General features: G+C 39.4%; 1 protein-coding gene across 3 annotated transcripts in view; it reads right to left on the minus strand.

Annotated features, from left to right (window-relative positions):
- Positions 1 to 637: 637 nt before the first annotated feature.
- Positions 638 to 21,752, minus strand: part of ZFPM2 (zinc finger protein, FOG family member 2) — a 465,108-nt gene continuing 443,993 nt past the window's right edge. For 2 of the 3 annotated variants that reach the window (XM_007188757.2, XM_057532394.1), the window contains 3 exons: positions 10,299 to 10,505; positions 6,765 to 6,989; positions 638 to 4,157 (listed from right to left, as the gene is read on the minus strand). In XM_007188757.2, the coding sequence (XP_007188819.1) occupies positions 1,666 to 4,157; positions 6,765 to 6,989; positions 10,299 to 10,505 (2,924 nt within the window). In that variant the 3' untranslated portion in view covers positions 638 to 1,665. The remainder of the gene's footprint in view (positions 4,158 to 6,764; positions 6,990 to 10,298; positions 10,506 to 21,752) is intronic. The other variant, XM_007188758.2, reaches the window with a different exon arrangement.

Raw genomic sequence — 21,752 nt, forward strand, 5'->3', positions numbered from 1 at the left:
AGGGGACATGGGTTCGATTCCCTGGTCCGGGAAGATGCCACATGTCGCAGAGCAACTGGGCCCGTGTGCCACAACTGCTAAGCCTGCGCTCTAGAACCCTCAAGCCACAACTGCTGAGCCCACTCACCTAGAGCCTGTGCTCCGCAACAAGGGAAGCCGCCGCAATGAAAAGACCGCGCACCACAACGAAGAGTAGCGCCCGCTCAATGCAACTAGAGAAAGCCCGCACGCAGCAACGAAGACCCAATGCAACCAAAAATAAATAAATAAATACATAAAAATTAAAGAAAATAAAGTAAAAAATAAAAGTTGGGTGCACTTGATCATCTTTGGTGCCAATTCTTATGGTAGACTTTGTAAGCCTTTCAGACATTCATGAAATTGTTCTTTTTTGTGTGCTACAGTTCGGGGTGGGTAGAGAACAGAGAGATAGTGCTTATTTTACATATTAATAATGAAGAACCTTTCTAGTTCCAGAGCCTGGAGTTTCCGGTTCATTTTAATAAAATAAGTTATATTAACTGTTTTGTCATCATGTTACTACAGCTATCCAGTACTGTTTTGAACCTATTCTTGTTACAAAGAACGGGTATATAGGGTTTCCCTTGTATTTAAAAAAAAAAAAAGTATGCCAAACTTCTCCAACAATCTGGAATTTTATTCCATCCATATACATGCATAGTAACAACATTTGTTGAGAAATTATTTCTATCAGAAGTAGAACATTATCTTTGTGATCACCAGGTGCAGTATTGCTACTCTTATATTTAAATAGATCTCATATATGAATTAAATTCATACTTGCAGCATTGAGTTTAGGGTTTCGATTTAGACTGTGCCTTTCAAAAGATAAAACCGATTAATACTACCTCATTACTTACAATACTGCTTCCAGTAATTTTGTTCATTCTTATAAAGTATTGCATTTAACAGCAAAGTTTAAAAATTGAGACAGAGCTGCATCAGTGAAAGAAAATACAAGTACTATACAAGAAAAAAATTGCCATCTTCATTTAACATACATGTTTAAGATTAAGAAAATGGACAGAAACATACGGCTACATACAAATGCAAAGCCTAGTTACTAAGAGACTGTATCTGCTAAAATATAAAGTGCAAACGGAGCCTGATTATCCAAGAATTGAAATCTTAAGGCGAACTTATAGCACGTGTATTTAGAACATCTTTGCAAGTTATATTTTAGCATATACATATATCTGCAACAGCATATAAGAAATCAAGATACACAAGTGCTTTGGAAGCTATTTCTAAAATGCTTTTCTGTATTGTTTGTGACTATTTTCTTTAAAAGCTACTATACAGTGCAAACCATATATGCTACACAATAACTATACAATAACATTACAAATGACTTTAATATAAAGTTTTTAAATAAAAAATAACATAACCACAGCTATGAATACTGCTGGTAAAATAAATTAATTTTTTTGGAAAATGGCACCAATAATACACTTTACTAATGGACTGTAATGAAATTACACCTTAAGTCTTCAACTCAGCCATAATGAATCGTCTCCTGATTGCCCAGATGTAATTCAAACAGCTTTTTTTTTTTTTTTCTTTTTTCTTTTTTTTCTGTACTGGGTAGAACAACATACTAAACACTGGTACCAAAGGTGAGTGATGTTTATTTATTTTGTGATTTCATTTGACATGTTCTGCTGCATGTGATGAGCAATAAAACTTCTTGTGAGTTATAAAGTTTGAGAGGTTGTTGAATTGGATGTCACACAGCCGGCAATATTTCCCACTGGTTGGAGCCTGGGTGGAGCCATTCACACCTTTAGCTATACTAGACAACTGGTCCTCTGTGGAGGGAATTCCTGGGGAGACGTTCTCGTTCGTGGCTAACGGGTTCTCCGAGATCCAGGAGGGAGATTTGCGGCCGTCTTCATGCTGAGGATTCTGGGCAATGTTCTCTTGCTGTGGGTTGGCGGCAGGGCGCTCGTCTTGCTTCAGTCCACCATTCACTATGACCATGCCTCGGTTTTTGGGCAACAACGGCAGGGAATCTTTCTTCGGCACAGCGCACCCATTGGAAGAAGCCTGGCTTTTGGGAGATTCATTTTCCGCGTTTGTGCTTTGGTCCACGTCAGCGTTATGGATGACAAGAGAACCAGAAATATAATCACTTGGCTTTATTCCATAATAAGGAGAGAGCTGGTCGGCTCCTTTTGCCTTCTTTATTGCTCCAGGGTACAGGCATTGTGGAAGAAACAAATGTTTGTTTTCTTCTTTTGTCGCAATGAGCTGAGCGGCTTCACTGAAGACTTTCAGGCCCTGCAGAGTTGCTAAGTGGGAGGAAAATAAGTTTCCGTTGGGGGAAGGCTGCTTCAGGTTCCCATTTTTCTCACATTTTATGATGCTTCTTTCATAGCTGGCATCGGGGCTGTTTCGTTCGCTTTCTGGATTCGGAAACACTTTGCTGTCGAGCGGAGCCAGGTCGTTACGCTGATGTGCAGTGACCGGGCAGAAATTCTGCTTGTGGGCCAGGTAGTTTTCTACCTTGTTGAAACTGATCTTGCACACAGTGCACTCGTGGTAGTCCAGCAGCCTTTTGGGAGAGGCAGTCGTCCGCTCAGACTGGGATAAACACTTTTTGCTGAGATCGATGGGCACGTCCATCTCTAGGCAGGAAACACTGGAATGAGTAGTGTCACATTTGGAAACCGGAACGCACTTGTTAATCGTGAGGGACGTTTCCAAGTGCTTTGAGACAATTCCGGGAAAGATATCACATCTCGGATGGTAGCACTCTCCCAGCCCTTCCGTGGGTTCTTGAGTGGAGGTACAAGGACTGCTGAGGTTGCCTACGTCCAGAAATCGCTGTTGGACTAGCGGAGGCCTTTGCTCCTGTTCAGGAAGACACATCTCATACATCTTCCTGCGCTTGCGCGTACGCATGGTTCTCTGCACCGCAGGCATTTTGTTGGAAGCTGACCTCTTGAGCGGAGGGTCGTGGCGCGTAGCACAGTAATACTGTTTGTGGACCATGTAGGTTTCGTGCCGGCTGAAAGTAATGTTGCAAGCTTCACAGGTAGTCTTATTTGGGTCACTTTCCCCATCCACTAAGGGGAGGCTGGGATTTTTCACATCAACAGGTTTTCCATTAATTTTATCGTCATTGCTGTTGGGGGTGGAGAGCTTCTTAGCTTGAATGGAAAAGTCCTTGTCGTGGCCCTTCCCATTTGGTCCAATTAAATCTAAAACAGTGGAAGAATTGATGCAGGGTGTTTGAAGAAGTGGATTCTCAGCGTCAGCAGAATGAGCGGCTGGATTGAGAAGGTTTATGGAGGTTTGGCCAGTGTTGGGACTCACGGCCTCAGGCATCTTTTCCGAAACACCAGGGAACTCTGGGGACTTGGCCATCTGCTGCCATCGGCTGCTGCAGTAATGTTTTTTGTGCACTAGATAATTATCCAAATTATTGAATGTTATGTTACACTCAAAACAGGTAGCCCCTTTGGGCATCAAGGGGCTGTAAATGACGGGAGGGTAGCTACTACTTCCGTGCCTCAGTCGCCGATGTACCAGTTCAGACATCTTGGCTAAGATCTCTGAAGCTTGAGGGACCATGGTGATATCTTGGGGAAAAGCAAACTGAGATAGAAAGGGTCCCACGGGGAAAGAAGGCCCAATATTAGGCTGAACTGGAGATGAGGCGAGTCTTGGGCTAGAGGGCTCAGACTTTATTTTCGTGTAAGAAAAGCTTTGTTTATTTGTTGCAGACTGAATTTCGGGTCTCTGGTTAGTGAGAAAGAGCTGAGTCTTTTTCTCACACTTGTCCAGCTCCGTGTCAGAGCTCGCGTCTTTAGTCTGCATGACCTTTTGGCTCTGGGGGAGTTCACTTCTGGTCAGCAAGTCTGTAGCTGGCTGTAAGCTGTCTTCGGTTCCACTTGGAGAGTGTTCCATGTCACTTTCTCTGGGCAGTTTGCTGCCAGGGACATGGAGCTCCTGGTGCTGCAATAACTCCCTCTGAGTCTGGAAGCCGAAGTGGCAGTGATTGCATCGGAAGGCAGCTTGAGTGAGATGGGAGAACAGGTGTTGGTGAAAGTTGATCACAGAATCAGCAGTGTAGCTACAGACGGTGCATTTTAGACTAGCACCAGGGGGGAGGAATTCTTCCATTTTCACTCCTGGAGGAACATACAAAATCAGAATACTGAGAACCACACATATTGGTTTTCTAATGATATGAACCGTTACTAATGACCTCATGTGTTCAACACAGCAGAAACGAACTGAAATCCTTCGGAATATTATTTGTGATAGTAACTTTTTTTCTTGTGACATCCTTCACCATATATGATGATAATAACAGCCCTTTATGGTTTCCAAAGCACTTTCATGAATATTATTGCATTGTAGTGGGATAGGCATCATTGTTTGAATTTTACAGGTCGGGAAACACATGCAAGGAGGCTAAAGGAATTGATTATGGTAATAAAGCTATTCAGTGATGGAGCCATGACTAAACTTCAGATGTTATAATTTCTAATCCAATAACCTTCTTACCACAGCACTATGCTCTACAGTAGGAAGAAGCAGACATTAGTTAGAGTTGATAGTGATAACCTATGTGCAAATCAAATAAATCTTAGTGCATTTAGTGCACCAGATTAGGTCTTTATTCAAAAGAATCCAAATAGAAACCATTTTCTAAAGTAATTAATAACCCACTAATTTATCTTTGGTACAAATTTAGAATTTTATTCATTGGTTTTGCTGAACATGGTTTATCTCTATCCAGGGCTGATATTGGTACCAGTACACTAATGTAGTCGTTTAGGACCGACATCCATGCTGATTGATCATGGCCTGTTTTTAGTCAGCTATTAAATATTTTGAATATCACCACTGACTGGTGGGTAAGCCTCAGTGCAATGCTGTGATTTACAAGGAATATGTATTTGGTCATTCTGATGAGTAAAATCTATTTCTCATATGTATTTGGTCTTTATCCTTGGTTCCCAGCTCACAGCTTCTAAAACTCTTGGAATTTCCTGTGATAAGAGTGATAAAGGTGTCTTTGTTATGTTATTGAGGTGACTTTTGGAAAGCCCTTAGGTAACCTAAGGATGGGTGGTTGTTAGGAGAAGCAACCTTGTGATTACAGGGGTTGGAACTTTCATTCTTCCCCTCCTCCACTTCTGGGAAGAGGGGCTAGAGATTAAGTTCAATTGTCAATGGCCAATAACTTAATCAATCCTGCCTATGTAATGAAGCCTCCATAAAGCCTCCCAAAAAACAGAGTTCAGAGAGCATCCCAGTTGGTAAAAATGTGGAGATTTGGGGAGAGTGGCAGGCTCTGAGAGCACTTGGAACCACCTTGCCCGTTCCCCAAACCTAGCCCTATGCATCTCATCCATCTGGCTGTTCCTGAGTTATATCCTTTTATAATAAACCAGTATCTGGTGAACAAATGGGTTTCTGAGTTCTGGGAGACACTCTAGCAAAGCAGGCAAACTAAGGGGGTGTCTTGGCGACCTCTGATTTATAGCCGACTGGTCAGAAGCACAAAAGACTAAAGTCTGAATTGGGGTGGCGGTGGGGGAGTCACTCTTGTAGGACTGACCCCTTAATCTGGGGAATTTAATGCTCTCTCTGCATAGTGTCAGAATTGAGTGGAGTTGCATTGCAAGACACTCAGTTGGTGTCTGAAGAATTACTTGGTCGGGGGGACCCCTTCCCCTATGAATTGGAATCAGGATCTGGATACTTTTACTTACTAAGGTCAACTCTTGTTCCCATTTGTTGGCATATGGTTAAATCAGGCTTGGTTCTGCCTCTCTGCCCTCTAGACTTAAATGAGAATTATCTTTTATATTTATAAGATGAAAGTATGGCAGAGAGATAGAGATAAAAGGGGACTTCTTTTATTTGTCTCCTTTTCTCCTTGGCTAATCCAATACTCATTTTCCTATTGAGCTGGGAAGATCCCTCTATCTCTATTTTTGTTTTGTGCATGACTTTACACTCACCACGTGAGACAACCAACCTGTTTCTGCTTCCCCTGCTTCATCACCTACATAAAGACAGCTCTTTATAGGGAGAGGGAAGAGAATAAGTAGAAAGGAAATGGCTTATTTTTATAAGTGCAAAGACAAAAGCTTGCACTGTACTACAGCACTGGAGGTTGGAGTTAGTTTTTTTAAACTGAGCACCTATTTCCATTTTTAATTATTCAACCCAAGCAAAAACAGCAAAGAAAGTCACCCAGAGGTGACTTACAAGTTTCATATTCTAGGTGCTGAATAACTATGATTCCCAAACCTTGGTTTGCCCTATCCAAGAATGTTCAAAGAAATATCTAAAATTAATATAATTCTGTACATTCGATTCATTTCAATTGTTTTTAAAATAGAGGAATTAGAATACTATGTATGATACTGACAACAATTGGGCATACAATTCCAAAATAAATGGGAATAGTTGCCACCTTGCTCTTAAGAGCGGGCTTAAAAAAAAAAACAAAAAAACTTGTTTTTCAGCCTAATTACTTCAGTTGAGAAAAAACTAGAATGATTTAGCCTGTAAACTGAGCACTGTAAGTCGTTAGAAAAGAATTCAGATCCAAGTCCTTTGAATAGAGTATACTTGTACATGACAAAAGATAATAACCAGCTGGTCCAGCAAGTTTAATTTTGATTTTATAGGTAGATAGAGATGTACGAATGTACGTATATATGTAGAGAAAGAATAGGGTCTCCTGGAGTAGAAGAAGAAACAAGAGAGGCACTCACCACTGTGTGAGTTCAGGTGCATTTCTAGAGCTCGGGCATTTGAAAAGCTCTTGGTACATTGTGGGAAGGGGCACATACTGGAAATCTGAGGAGTGCTGTCTTCGTTTTCCTCTGACACTGGAGCAGCTTCTCTTTGTCTCCCACTGCAATAGTACATCAAATGGGCTTGCAGATTCCGCTCACTCCGATACCAGATGCCACAGGACTTGCAAGGGAATATATCCTCTGCAGGCAGAAACGCAGGGACACGTTAGCTGCTGCCCACTTGGAGCCAACCATGGGTAAAGCAGCATTTGGTTCAATTTTTCTCAGAGTCTGCTCCCCGGTTATGAATTAGGCAATCAGACAGTGGCTAGTGCAGTCTTGGGTGTTGTTCCACAGTACAGGACTATTTTTAAAGAAATGTTCCACTTAATGCAATTTACCTTCCCACAGACTCTTTAGAAGGTGGTACTCTAGGAGAATTCCAACATAAAGCAAAAGAGATTAATCCTAAATTGTTTATATTGTATTTATAGTTTAGAAAAATAGGCATTTACAAATAGCAATGTGAATTGGTTTATCTGCTTGATTAAAAGGTAAGGGATCTAATGGCTGAACTAAAGTTAGCCTTGATGCCAACTCCTGACATCATTGGTCCATTTAATAAATTAATTACAGAGTACCTCCTTAGTGTCAGATCTATGCTGAGTTGGGTGTAAAACAAAATGAGAGACCAAACAGCTGTTGTTAAGGAGCTTAGGTCTCCTGGGGCTGGTTAACAAGTGGTTAGTTCATTACATTAGAATGTGATGACCACACACAGCGATGGAGGTGACTGACGGGGGCTTTGGACATGGAAAAGAGACACCAGGCTGGGGAGAGAACTGGAGGGAGGATGAAGTCAGAGAAGGATTTAGAGAGAAGATGATGACATGCCTTAGCTGCGTTGTGAAGGATGCAATTAAGCTAGTCAGGTGGAGAAGAGGATTGTGTCCTCCTAATCAAGGGATCAGCTATGGGAGCCTGCGAGAGGGACCGGGTGGAGGCTGGGAGGCTCTTCTGTGATCTCAGGCAAGGGGCTGGGAGAGATGAGGTTGTAGAAGTCAGGGACAGACTACCAAAGGCCCTGTCAGCTTTTTTAAGTTTAGATTTCTGTCTCAATGATTATGGAAAATTACTTAATCATTTCAAGCAATAGACTGACAGAATCAGCTATGATATAATCCTAACAGTGGAGTTGAGTTTTGAAGGTAGTGAATTTGGAAGGAAGACTTACGATTGGTAGGAGACAATTGCAGTAATCTAAGTGAAATATGACAGAATTTAAGTTGTAGCTACTAGTCATGCACTATTTGTTAAGTCATGCTATAATATGTATGATATGTATTTCTCATGTATTCATTCATGGAAAATTTCTCTGTGTTTTCCCCTGATTCATTAATAGGTGAAGAATGTGAGGTTGAGTAACTTGCCATGATCATGCAACTGGGTGAACTGGGATTGGAAAACCCTGGTGTAAACACTCTTCCATAATGCCTCAATGGAAGGGGGACAGAGAGAAGAAAAGTTATATTGAGGAAGCAGAACTGACTGGAAGTGATGACCACTATTTTGCAATTAGATGTTAGAGCAGAAGGTAAGGTTTCTCCTTGGTGCCTAGACTTCTTGTTAGCATTTCTGTGTTAAGTGATGTTTTCATTCATCTCTACAGGGAATAGAAGACAGACGGTGATGAATTCAGGCTAGGGCACATATAGAGTGACTAAATCTGACACTGTATTGTGCAAACTTGGCACTTTTGTAGTGCCTCTGATCAGAGGGATGGCAGATAACACTGTAAACTGGGATTAATCCAGGCACACTGGGGCATATGGTCACATTAGATATGTGAGAGTGGATATTCCTGTGAGAAAGAGAGAGGAACATTGCAAAGGTGGCAAGAGAGGTCTGAAACTCGCCAGAAACAGCTGGACTTGTGATTCATAAACTGTTAATGTATAGTGAGTGGTGGAACACATGATAGTGAAGGAGTTGGCTCAGGAGATCCTGTTGAAGGAGAGAAGGAGAAAATTCAGGACCAAATTCTAGCGAATGAGAAGTAAGGACAGCAGGTACAATACAGAATTTTAAAATACAATTTAATCACAAAATTATATACTACTACTGTTATTATTTAGCCCCTCCTACCCAAGTTTTAGTTACAGTTATACTTTTCAGAGGGCCCAGTGTATAGTAAAGGGTTTATTTTTCAGGATGACTTTAACTGATTAACTAATTTAAGAATGAGAACAAAGCCTGTATGCATCTATGGTGATATATTTGGGATTAATAGTTATCTTGCTATAGAAAGCAAACAGAGTATTCCTTCAAATATAATTAGAATTAACATTTATACACTGGAACGTCACAATAATATAAGATACTCCTAGAATATGTGGTAACAAAATCATTTTGCCTCAGTTTCAAGTTGGGTCCATGTTATTTCAAGTTCCTCACTATCCAAATCAAACTAAAGATTCAGTAAACAAAATAACTACATTTACATTAAGGAAATTCAAAAATAGTAGCTTGGATTGTGTACACTGAATCCACTGGTTGGATGCAGAGTAATTCCAGATACACCTGAGAAGTTCTTCATTCTAAAGGATGCTGTTACAGCAAGAACATAATTACTGTTGAATATATATGTATATATATATGTACACGTATATAATATCAAGACATGATTGTAGTCTCTAGACTTCTGCATCATTCAAAGTCTCAGGGATTTTCAAGGACATTTTTGACTCAATGCAATGTTTCACTTGCCACTGGCTTTAGAATCTATTCTCCTCTTAAGATGTACTCACATTTTCTCACAGAGCTAGATAAAAGCAGAGCAGAGTCTAGAATTCTGATCTTGGGACTCTTAGATCACTGATTTTATTTCAAGAAAATACAAACTATGTTCAATAGTCCTTTTAACAAACTATAATCACAAAGGTATACTTGCCAGGGCACATTTTAAAATTCTCCATATAAAGTATTCTAAGATTGTAAGTATTTTTCTTTCTCTTCTCTTTATTTATTTATTTTTTTTCCATTAGCTGATGTCTTGATTTATCCAGCCTACATTTCCCCTTCATTAGTGTATCTAATCAAATTTGATTTTGTGTCCTTTTTCTTATTTTATGTTTTAACTCTATGGCTGTTAATACCAAAATTATTCTACCATAGGAACATCAATGAAAGCTGTTGGCTCTCTTATAGCTAAATAGTCTTGAATGTTGTTTAGTTTAGAATGTCAGATTTTTCTGTGTGACATTCAGGAATCCAAACTGAAATGAATGAATTTAAGTTATTATTTTTATACTCCCATGAGAAGCGAACACACACACACACACACACACACACACACACACTTAAAGTTGGAGAGAATATAAAATAAAATCATAACACTGGAGAAAAAGTCTGTCCCTGGTTGCCTGTCAGTAGACATTATTTTTTTCTCTCCCATAAATACCCATCACCACTACAAAGCTATTGTACCGGGCTATTGCACTCAGCACTTACTATTGACAATAGCTGTAGGCAAAATAGAAGCCATGGCAGCTTGCTGAGGGAGCAGCTGAATTGAGTCCAGCAGGCGCGCCGGGTACATCCCTTCTGTAAGAGTCATCTGACTGGCAGCTTGTAGCCTTGAGTCAAAATCCACCACAAAGGCAATTAGCTCTTCACCCTCAGAGATGGCCTTCGTAGTCGTGCACCAAAGCTGACCCCCTATTAAGAAGAAAAAAGAAAAAGAATTGACATAGAATGCTCTAGCCTGCTGTACATTGGATTGATGTCAATAGGACCTTCTCATGTTTTTCACATCAGTTTCTACTGGGGTGGAGTGTTTGATCAAGACAACGGCTGTCCTCCTCTTCCCTTTGTTAACTTAAAACAATAAAACTGCCAGTTATTTTACCAGCGACACAAGTTTAATAGCAAGGAACTGCAGTTCGGGACAGGCAGCTATGGTCAACCACGTGAAAGTCTGGTGAAACAACAGAGAGGAAACTCTTATAGAGAAGGGGAGGTTGGGTGGGGCCATTATAAACAAAAAGCTCATTGGAGGAAATTGAAAGTTCCAAATATAGTGGCTTTTCATTGGCTGAGTTGTTACATTCTCTCATTGGCTGAGCTGCTGTCAGACGAGGAGAAATGCTTTCTTCCTTCAGCTGAGAGGTATTAAGTAGTGTCACTTCCTGATGGAGATGCAAAGTCCATCTCTTCCTGTTGGGATCTATACTGAAGTCAAGTAGTACATGCCAGCTCCCCTTTCTGACTTCCCTACTCCATTTTTGTGCTGTTTCCCTTTATTAATTTTCGTACCTGCCTATGTGGAAAACTGTATTCCTTGCATCAAATGAACTGTTCAGTGACCAACAGTAGAAGACTAAGAACCAAGTATAGACATAATCTGTAGAGAGTTTTGTCAACTGTTTGCCTTCCAGCACTTGACTTAATCATTAACCACGTTATTACATGTTATACTGCCTAAGAACAAGCATGGTAGGGATACAACCACAAAATTTATTTCAGGTGAGGCTTTGAAGTTACTCTTTATGTACTCTTTCTGTACCTTATGGAAGTAAGAAGTTATTTCTTTTTCTCTCTTTTCCCCAGATACTGGGGAATGTATATATATATATATATATATATATATATATATAAAAGTGTGTGTATACATATATATGAATGATACCTAAAACTACAAAGCAAGTAAACAAAGTTCCTAAAATTTAGAAAATTAAAGTGAAATTTCAGTTAGCTTTACTCTCCTTATAAGTCTGCTGCCATTTTTGGGGGGGGGGCGGTGGTGAGCACTGAGTGATCTTTACTTATATAATATTTCTTATAATGCAGCTTCTTTATCTCCTTTTACCCTGATTGAACTTCCTGAAAAGGAGATATGCCAAAGAGCCTTTTCAGAAAGGCTTATTTAAATAAAGATTTGTTTAAATGAAAAGAACCCTCTCTTCAAACACTAAGATAGACTCTGGTTTGGTGCTTCAAATGATCACGTGTGGTGCATTAAAAAGAAAATTAACTATGCAAGTACATCTTCTAATGTATTGGAATGCGATAGTGAATGCTCATTTATTTAACATGTTTAGACAGGCAAAGCACTTATATTTCGTTATCTACACTCTCAGGCCTAGATATGTATCCTGTACAGTTATGCCTAAAGTAATATGGCATACTTGATATGTTATAAAGCTTTTTTTCCTCATTGTGTATATACTGCAAGGCTATATATTGTACTCATTCAGCAAGCAAAAATTGTACCCATTCTGATAAGTAATATTGCTCTGTTTATCTTTCAGCATAACTGCCTTTTCAACTGCACTTCATTTTTTTCCATCCTGAAAGAGATCATAGTTTTTAAACAACTTGTGGTAAAACGCTGGTGGAAAAGATAACAACAGCATATGATAGGGCAGAGTTGCCTGGAAGATTCAGGACATCGTTTTAGAGAAACCTCGGACAGTTAATTAAACCAGCTGATTAAATTTCAAAGGTAAGCAAACAAGACACCATCCGTGACAGTACATGCCTGTGAAAAAATAAAGCTAAAATTACAGACCTCAAATTTACATGAAAGTTTCCAAGGAAAACACAAATATACTAAAAGACTAGAAAACAACCTTTTTTCACTTTCACTTTAATATATCTGAAAGCATAAAAGTTCCCCAAAGTTGAAAAACAGATTCACCTTGGCATTGATGACTTCTTTACAAATATAGAAGCTAAGCGGCATCATCGTGGAATCTGATGAGTATTGAAAAGTGCTAAGTGCTGCTATTTCTGCTGGTGATGTTTCTTCCCCCCCGGAAGGCTTCTGCATTTGGCTGCTCGGCCTTCTCTGATGTGCATACACATCCAAACTACTTACAGCTGTAGACAAGGTAATCATTTGCACCTTATCTTTGTTCTGGGACACGGTTTATTAAGTGAGCCTGTGTAATAGAGAGGTGGGGAGGTCAGAGGCAGGCACTGCAATTCAGGTTTAGTTCCTCGCCTGGTTTTTTAGAGTCACTGGATTTCAGTGTTGAACTGAATAACTTATATTACTGGTAATAGTTTTCCATTTTTGATAAACTTACATTGTTGGTAAATCCAGCTATGGCTAGGTTTTACAAAAGGAAAGTTCTGAATTCAGGTACCCAGGAGAAATCGATATTTTAGGGAAGGTAGCACTAGGCTAATCTTTATCACAGCAGTGAGCTCAACAGCAGGATGACTCCGAATACTTGTGCTCAGACTTTGAACCAAAAATATCCAATCAATAAATAAAATTCACAAAATATTAAGTGCAAATTAAAGTAAGTAAAAAAAGGGCTTCTTTGGTGACACAGTGGTTAAGAATCCGCCTGCCAATGCAGGGGACACGGGTTTGAGCCCTGGTCTGGGAAGATCCCACATGCCGCGGAGCAACTAAGCCCATGTGCCACAACTACTGAGCCTGCGCTCTAGGGCCGGCGAGCCACAACTACTGAAGCCCACGCGCCTAGAGCCCGTGCTCCGCAACAAGAGAAGCCACTGCAATGAGAAGCCCGCGCACTGCAACGAAGAGTAGCCCCCGCTCTCTGCAACTAGAGAAAGCCCGCGCGCAGCAACGAAGACCCAACGCAGCCAAAAATAAATAAATAAATTTTTAAAAATAAATAAATAATAAAGTAAGCAAAAAATGATTTTTCTACATTATTAAGCAGCCTGGCAGTGGTAACACATATCTGTTTTCAGATGTACTCAGTAATGTCTCATATTTTATCATCTTTATCATTTTATCTCATTTTATAGTTTCATCAGAGCATATCCTTTTAAAAGGCTGAATCAGACTGAAAAAGTACTGTGCAGGTTTGATGAAGAAGCCAATTGTCTTAGGGTTTAGTTTTTCAAGTCGTTCATTCATCAGCTATTCACTGAACTCTCCACCGTGTGCCAGGCTGCGTGCTATGGTTTCATGCACAACTTGACACACAACCTGAACGCACACATATAAACAGACAAATTATAATACCACACGGTGATGCCACCCCCTAGTCCTAAAGAAGTGTGAGAGGGGTGAGTAACGGAGACTTCTTGGGGGAGTCAGGCGAGCCATCCGATGTGACATTTTCATTGACTCAAGAAGAGTAGAAGCAAAATAGCAGAAGTATGTGTAGGGAGGACCTGGCAGGTACATCATTACTGGCAGATAGAGGAGCATACGTGTGAATGCAGGATTACGGAAGAGCCTGCCTGGCCCTCGGAGGCCAGCAAACCTGGAGCTTGGCGTCTGAGGGAGAAAGAGGTGGATTATGGGCAGTGGCGTGCCAGAGCCAGCCTGTTCTGGATCACAGGGCACAGTGTTCAGTTGTCAGGAATTCTGTGTGCTGGTTGATGTCACGTTGGTCACTTGAAATCAGCTATGGTGAGAGTTGTAGAATTTGCTGTCAGAAACTGTCAAGCACTACAAATCAGGGCTTCCTCCCACAGAAAGTTTAGAGCAGGGTGAGAGTTTTGATGTAACATGAAAACAGTTGTGTCTGGCTCGTGGTGGAGAGATGGTATATATTTATTTGAGTGAATGAATGATCTGAGCTTCCCCCCCACCCCCTGCCAGAATATAGATCTCGGGGTCTTGAGGAGAGTAAACTGAAGGGGTAGGAAATGTTATCTCGAGGGCTATTAGGAGGCTGTTGTACTAGTTCAGTTGTGAGAAGTGTAAATTGTAGGGGAGAAAAGGGCCAGATTCAAGAGACATAGCTGACAGAGGACTGGGGTGATTTCCTGAGATGGGTAAAAGAAACTCTTGAAAGTGACACAGAGGTTTCTGGTTTGCAAAACCAGCTGACGGTAGTTCCATTAACAAGGCAGTAAAGCTGGTATATTACCAAGCGGTATTATACAGACAATAATGGATAATTGGTATTAATTAGGAATAATTTCTTTGGGCCCGATAGGCTAGGGGGTTTATGTATTTCATCTATTTTAATCCTATCAATCATTCTGTGAGGTGAGTGATAGTTTCCTCATTTAAGAGTTGAGGAAATTGAGTCTTGGAGAAGTTAGCTAACGTGCCCAAAGCTATACACATAGCAGAATCACTGGCGGAATCATGATTTAGACTTCTGTCTGTCCAACTCCAAAGCCCAAGTGTGCATGTGTGTTTTATGTATGTGTATGTATATGCATGGGAGTGCTGAATTTGGCTTTGAAAATGTAGAGTCTGAGGCACCTGAGAGGCTTTTTGGTGGGTGTATCCAGGAGGCAGTTGGACCTTGGAGGAGAACAAGGCTGGAGAAAAAAAAAATATTTTGGAAGTCATCAACACATTCTAAATAGCTGTGGAAGCTCTTTGCATTGATGTGGTAATGCAGGAAGACTACAGCATGAAAAGAGAAAGAACAAAGATTGAAACTTGGAGAATCTCAACATTTAAGATGTGGGTAGAGGACATGCAATCATTTAAAGACATAGGAAACATATACTTGGAAAGGTTAGAGGGGAACCAAGAGAATGATGCCATAAAAGTCAAGGATTGGTTCTTGGAGACAGCTTGGCTGAGTTCTTTTGATGTGAATTTAGAGCATACAACTTGAGGGAGTCATTTATAGGGAGAGATATGCCAAGTATTATAACATAGTTTTGAATACTGATTCAAAAAAAATATTCTAAATGTGGCTGCTGGTGAGGATGTAATCCCATCTGGAGGAAGTACACCGGCACCAGACTGCTGGGATGCAAACCTCCGCTCTGCCGCTTGCTAACTGTGTGACTCTGAACTTATCACCTAAGCATTCTATCAGTTTCCTCAGCCTTGAAAATGGGGACGATGATAATAGTATTGGGCTCATGGTATTATCATGAGGATTAAATAAGCAAATATGTGTGTGAAAGCTTAAGAACAGCACCTGCCGTACTGAGTGCTATATAACTGTTAACCGTTATCCTTTTGGTTTGGTCTGGTTGGGGCTATTTTTCTCATTTCTCACTGCCCTGCTAAGTCGAAGAAAAGAAATCTCACCAGCAAGAAAACATAAACCTACAAATTCAATGAGCACATGTATCTATGCTTCACTGGAGAGAGCTAACTCATTTTGGAAAAATGATTAAGGCTGCATCATTTGTGGATCACATACCGATCTTGACCGGTTAGAAACAGATACAGTTTCTAGCAATCTACATGGGGCTGAGGAGATAGGAGAACCAATTTCTTACCCTACCGTTTTTAGAGCTAGGGTAAACACAGCCAACTCTAATTTACAATTCAATGGAAGGTAGTAGTATTCATCTTGATTAAGAAGCAATCTGAGTGCATGAAAATGATAAATCATGTTGATATTTAGCTTTTTTGGTGTCTTCACTGATTGACCTCATGTTCAATGGAAACAAATCACAGGGTATTACATTTGGCTTTAAAATGAGAGCACCACTATCAAAAAAAACAAAACAAAACAAATCAAAAAACAAACACCCCCCAAAACCAAAAACACGAAAAGAAAACAAACCCAAAACCCCAAACAAACAAACAAAACCACGAGAAAACAAGGACTGGCAAGGATGTAGAGAAGTTAGAACCCTTGTGCACTGCTGGTGAGAGTATAAAATGGTAGTGTCACTCTGGAAAACAGCATGACGGTTCCTCAAAAAATTAAAAATAGAATTACCTATGATCCAGCAATTCCACTTCTGGGTATATACTCAAAAGAATTGAAAGCAGAGTCTCAAAGAGATACTTGCACACCCATGTTCAGAGCAGCATTATTAAAAACACCTAAAACATGGAAGAAACCCAACTGTCCACTGAGAGAAGGATGGCTAAGCAAAATGTGGTGTATACACACACACACACACACAATGGAATATATATATGTATATATACATACACAATAGAATATATGTGTGTGTGTGTGTATATATATATAGATATAGATATAGATATATAATGGAATATTTTACAGCCTTAAAAAGAAAGGAAATTCTGACAATGCTACCACATAGATGAACTTTGAGGACCCTATTATAAGTGAAATAAGCCAGTCACAAAAAGACAAATACTGTATGATTCCACTTATATGAAGTACTCAGGGTATTCAAAGTCACAGAGACAGAAAGTAGGATGGTGGTTGCCAGGGGCTAAGGGCAGGGGGGAGTGGGGAGTTATTGTTTAATGGGTATAGAGTTTCAGTTTTGCAAGATGGAAAGAGTTCTGGAGATGGATGGTGGTAATGGTTGCACAATAATGTTAATGTACTTAATGCCACTGAACTGTATACTTAAAAATGGTTAAGATAATACATTTTGTTATACACACACACACACACACACACACACACACACACACATATATATACACGCACCACAATTAAAAAGTTGGAAAAAAATGAGAGTACTATTATTTTTCACTAAAAAACATTCACTAGAATATTTGTACAAGTTTTTAGTTATAGCTAAGGACAGGAATATAACTTTTATTAAATGCTTTTCATATGCGATGGATTTAAAAAAAAAACAGTTGAGGTCTTCTCTCAGTTTTCCTAATGAAGTTACTTTAACAAAGTAATACTTGAAAACTAAGATTTTAGAGGAATGAAGCTGCCGCTGAGATGGAGTTTACTTTCTTTGACCACATTAACTATTTTCATTGAAATGAAAGAATTTCTTCGCACAGTAATTCAAGAGCAAATGATCTTTGTCTAAGGGATTATATGCTCATAACAAAGCATTGCTGGCACCCCAAATCATTGAAAATTTATTTGTCCTCAGTGGAAAGATGAACTAGAAAGAGTTTGCCTTGTGGGTGAGAAACTTTAGTTCTAGTCCTGACTTGATTATTGGTTACTGGGTGATCTTGGAGAACTGCTTTACTTACATCATATAACCTTAGGCTAGATACCACTAGATTATTATCATCAAGTTGTAAGCAACTTTTTTGCTTCTATGACCAAAGTGCTAATAATAGGAATAACCTCAGATTTATTAAGCACCTACTATCTGCTCTGCACTGACTGTGCTAAGTGCTTTGCATCCATTATCTTAATATCTCCCAAGAAAGCAGTGAGGTGGCTTTTATTTGTTCTGTTTTACTGTGAGATCATGAAGCTGGAAGTGTACATAAGCTGTTCAAGATCACACAGCTAGAGTGGACTTGGAGGAAGAGAAGGAGATATGGGAGATGGGATTTTGCCAAAAGCAGTTTGGCTGTAGATTCTGAATGAAAAACCCGGTGTCCCAAGTCACAGCGCCATCTGATGTTCACTAAGTAACTGCGTTGGTACCTTACCTTGATTACTCAGTTTGAGTAATTAGCACTGCTATCTCTCTGAATCAGAAATGACATGTAGCTGTCCAGTTTTCCCAGCACCACTTATTGAAGAGGCTGTCTTTGCTCCATTGTATATTCTGGCCTCCTTTTTCATAGATTAGGTGACCAGAGGTGCGTGGGTTTATCTCTGGGCTTTCTATCCTGTTCCACTGATCTATATTTCTGTTTTTGTGCCAGTACCATACTGTCTTGATGTCTGTAGCCCTGTAGTATAGTCTGAAGTCAAGAAGCCTAATTCCTCCAGCTCTGTTTTTTTTCTCAAGATTGCTTTTGCCATTCGAGGTCTTTTGTGTTTCCCTGCAAACTGTAAAATTTTTTGTTCTAGTTCTGTGAAAAATGCCATTGATAATTTGATAGGGATTGCATTGAATCTGTAGATTGCTATAGTCATTTTTACAATATTGATTCTTCCAGTCCAAGAACATGGTATATCTCTCCATCTGTTTGTGTCATCTTTGATTTCTTTCATCAGTATGGTTCACTTTATGAAAGTGTTAAGAAGATTTACACAGTGATAAGACATAGCTTTAAAATGCATAGCCACAATGTGGAGAATAATATAAATCTTTGTGGTGTGGAAGTAATGCCAGGTTATCTTCTAACATGACTAATAGCTTACACTTAGAAAGCACTTACTATGTGCCAAGTACTATTCTAAACGTTCCACACCTATTAAATATGGATGTAGCATTTGCCCAAGTTTAGCTGGACACTAAAAGGGCATCACAATTCTTTATAACCATGACTGCACAGTAGATTCACCTGGGAGCTTTTTTTTTAAATTAATTAATTTTATTTTTGGCTGTGTTGGGTCTTCGTTGCTGCGAGCGAGCTTTCTCTAGTTGCGGCGAGCAGGCTTCTCATCGCGGTGGCTTCTCTTGTTGCGGAGCACGGGCTCTAGGCACACGGGCTTCAGTAGTTGTGGCTCTCAGGCTCTAGAGCACAGGCTCAGTAGTTGTAGCGCACGGGCTTAGTTGCTCCACGGCATGTGGGATCTTCCCGGACCAGGGCTCGAACACATGTCCCCCGCATTGGCAGGCGGATTCTCAACCACTGCGCCACCAGGGAAGCCCACACCTGGGAGCTATTAATCAACGCTGGTTTCTGGGTCCTACCCCGGATCAATCAAATCAAAATCACTGGGAGTGAAGTTTGGGCTTCACTATTTTTTAGAAGCTCCCCGAAAGGCTTCATATGCCTCTAGATTTAAGGATCATTGGCGTAAGGGTAAACTATCTGTAGTTTGTATAGGGTAGAGAGAGTGAAACTCTGTGAACAGAAAGGTCTCTTTTGATAATCAAATATTTCATAGATTTGTTCAAACAATTCAGTAGAGAGATGTCCACTCCGAAACTCAGAAAATGACAAGTGAAAATAGCTTTGAATAATATTTGAGGAATGTGGGCATGATGAGTGAAGAGGTGAAGAAAGGCGGGTAAAGGATGTAATGACTTAGCATCGTCCTTCAACTGAATACACCAGTTAGGAATTCAGTACATTTGTGAATTGTATTCGGTTTTACAATGTTTAATTCATTATTATTTTGAAGGTGTGTAACTTATTATTAGAAATGAGCAATAACACTTCAAAAAACTGTGAAAGATCATATTGTATAAACCAGAGCAAAAAAAAAAAAAAAACAAAATCACATTTCTACTGCATGGGCATGAAGTCTTTATCAAATGACATCAGGCACTGAAGCAGCTATCTGATACCTTCCTCAAGTCTACCAAATGGAAAGGTTATTTTAGGATTCTCTCTTTGCCTCTTGCGCTGCAAACACACTCCCCCCAGGCTCCACACCCACACACCACTCCCTTCACACATAAAGGGCAAATACATTCAAGGTTCCATAGAAAGTAATAACTACGAAGACCTTGACGTTCTTGAAAAAACATGTACTTGCTGTTCTAAGTAATGTTTATGATCAAAGTTCTTGTACAAACAGATAGGGTTCCTAACAGGAAGCTTATAAATTTTTCTCATAATTGCTGTCAAAACTGCAGTGAAGTGTACTACAAGTTTTGATAATAAAGAATAAAGTCACAGTTCAAAGTTGATTATATTTTGGAAATTCACGATCCCCTTACTAGAAGCGGTAGCCTTAAGTATCTCCCCATCCTGCCAAATTTTTCACTTGCACTTTTTATTATTTATGAAATCAGTGTCTGTACAGTGTCATGCAGACCTCTGCTGATAAACTCTAATTAAGATTAAGACAAGCCTTTTGGAAAGGATCCCATCATTAGCAAACATGATAAACACAAAAATACTCCCTCCTTGTCAACCAGGAGCAATTCAGTAACCTAACAGTATTATCTGTTGCTAGGTTACAGAGCTGACAAAGCTTCAATTATACTGTTCGACCATACCTATAGAGTTCTGTATAAGCAAAATGTATCCAGTATAAAAGCATTTAACTTCATCCATGCTATCTGCAATTCATGCTTCCTTACAATGGTAAAAATCAGGTTAATAATTACATAGCACGCTGAAAAATCTTCTCCATGTGTTACGTCTATACATGTTTCTTTCTAATTTATCTGTGTGATTGATAGACGCTTGCTTTGTAAAAATAAGGAAATACAAGCAACGTGAAGATGTAAACCTTGAGCACAACTACATCTGGGCTCATCAAGATACGGACCTAAGCTTAGCATAAAGATATACAGCAAATTGAACCAATTAAATCACATTTAGATTTTGTATTACTCTGCCTCAGTATGTACAAGGATAAGGAGCCTCAAGCGAATAGATAGGGATACCAGTTTGAAAGTTTAAGCTCAAAAAAAAAAAAAAACAAAAAAAAAACCAAACCCATACACACTCACCTAACAATACAAAAGGAAATAGGTGGTTTTCAATAGTAATTTATTCTAATGGCTTTTCTAAGGATATTTAAAAAGTTGAAGTTAGTAACTTTTACTACATAGCATTAAGTCATTAAGTCTTATTTCTCTTTATTAGACTGGGAACACTAGGGGGAAAAAAATCAATGAAAACAGCCTCTAAAAATACAGACATTTGACAGGGGAAAAACAAAGAAAAAAGCCATGTGTGTAAAAAGAGAAAGTCTATGTGAATCAGACCTTTGCGTATTTTACCATGGGTGATTTTTGTGTGTGTGATTTTCATGGAAATTTGGAGAAAAGTTAACTACATATAAACGAACAAGCATTTTTAAGTAGCTTTGGCATAAAATGTTATATACTAAATTGTTACAGCAGTTTGATTTCCTAAGACGTACAGTGATATTTCTGCATTAATCTAAAAGCCTATTTCCTTCACATGTGTAAACTACAAGAAGAAGATGGTCAATTGATCAGAGTTCAATTAATAAAGATTACATATTGGTCTATAGAGTAAACCATGATATCTCTTAGGCACACTAAGGTAAATGAAAGCCGTTCTCTGGGGGAACAAATGGGCTGTTTAACACACACACACACACACACACACACTCACACTTATACACACAGACACTGTTGCTGGAGTTGGAGGAAACGAGAATACTTACTTGTTCTGTCATTAACTTCTTTTTTTTTTTTTTAACTTAATAATTTGAAAATCCAACATCATGCCCACTTATGAAATTTCGTTTCTTCACAGCTGGGAAGGGATTGGGCAGACTAATTCCCTAAGAGCTAAATAACTGCCCCATTGCAACA

This window comes from Balaenoptera acutorostrata, chromosome 17 (genome assembly GCF_949987535.1).
Source record: "Balaenoptera acutorostrata chromosome 17, mBalAcu1.1, whole genome shotgun sequence".
NCBI classification, from domain to species: Eukaryota; Metazoa; Chordata; class Mammalia; order Artiodactyla; family Balaenopteridae; genus Balaenoptera; species Balaenoptera acutorostrata.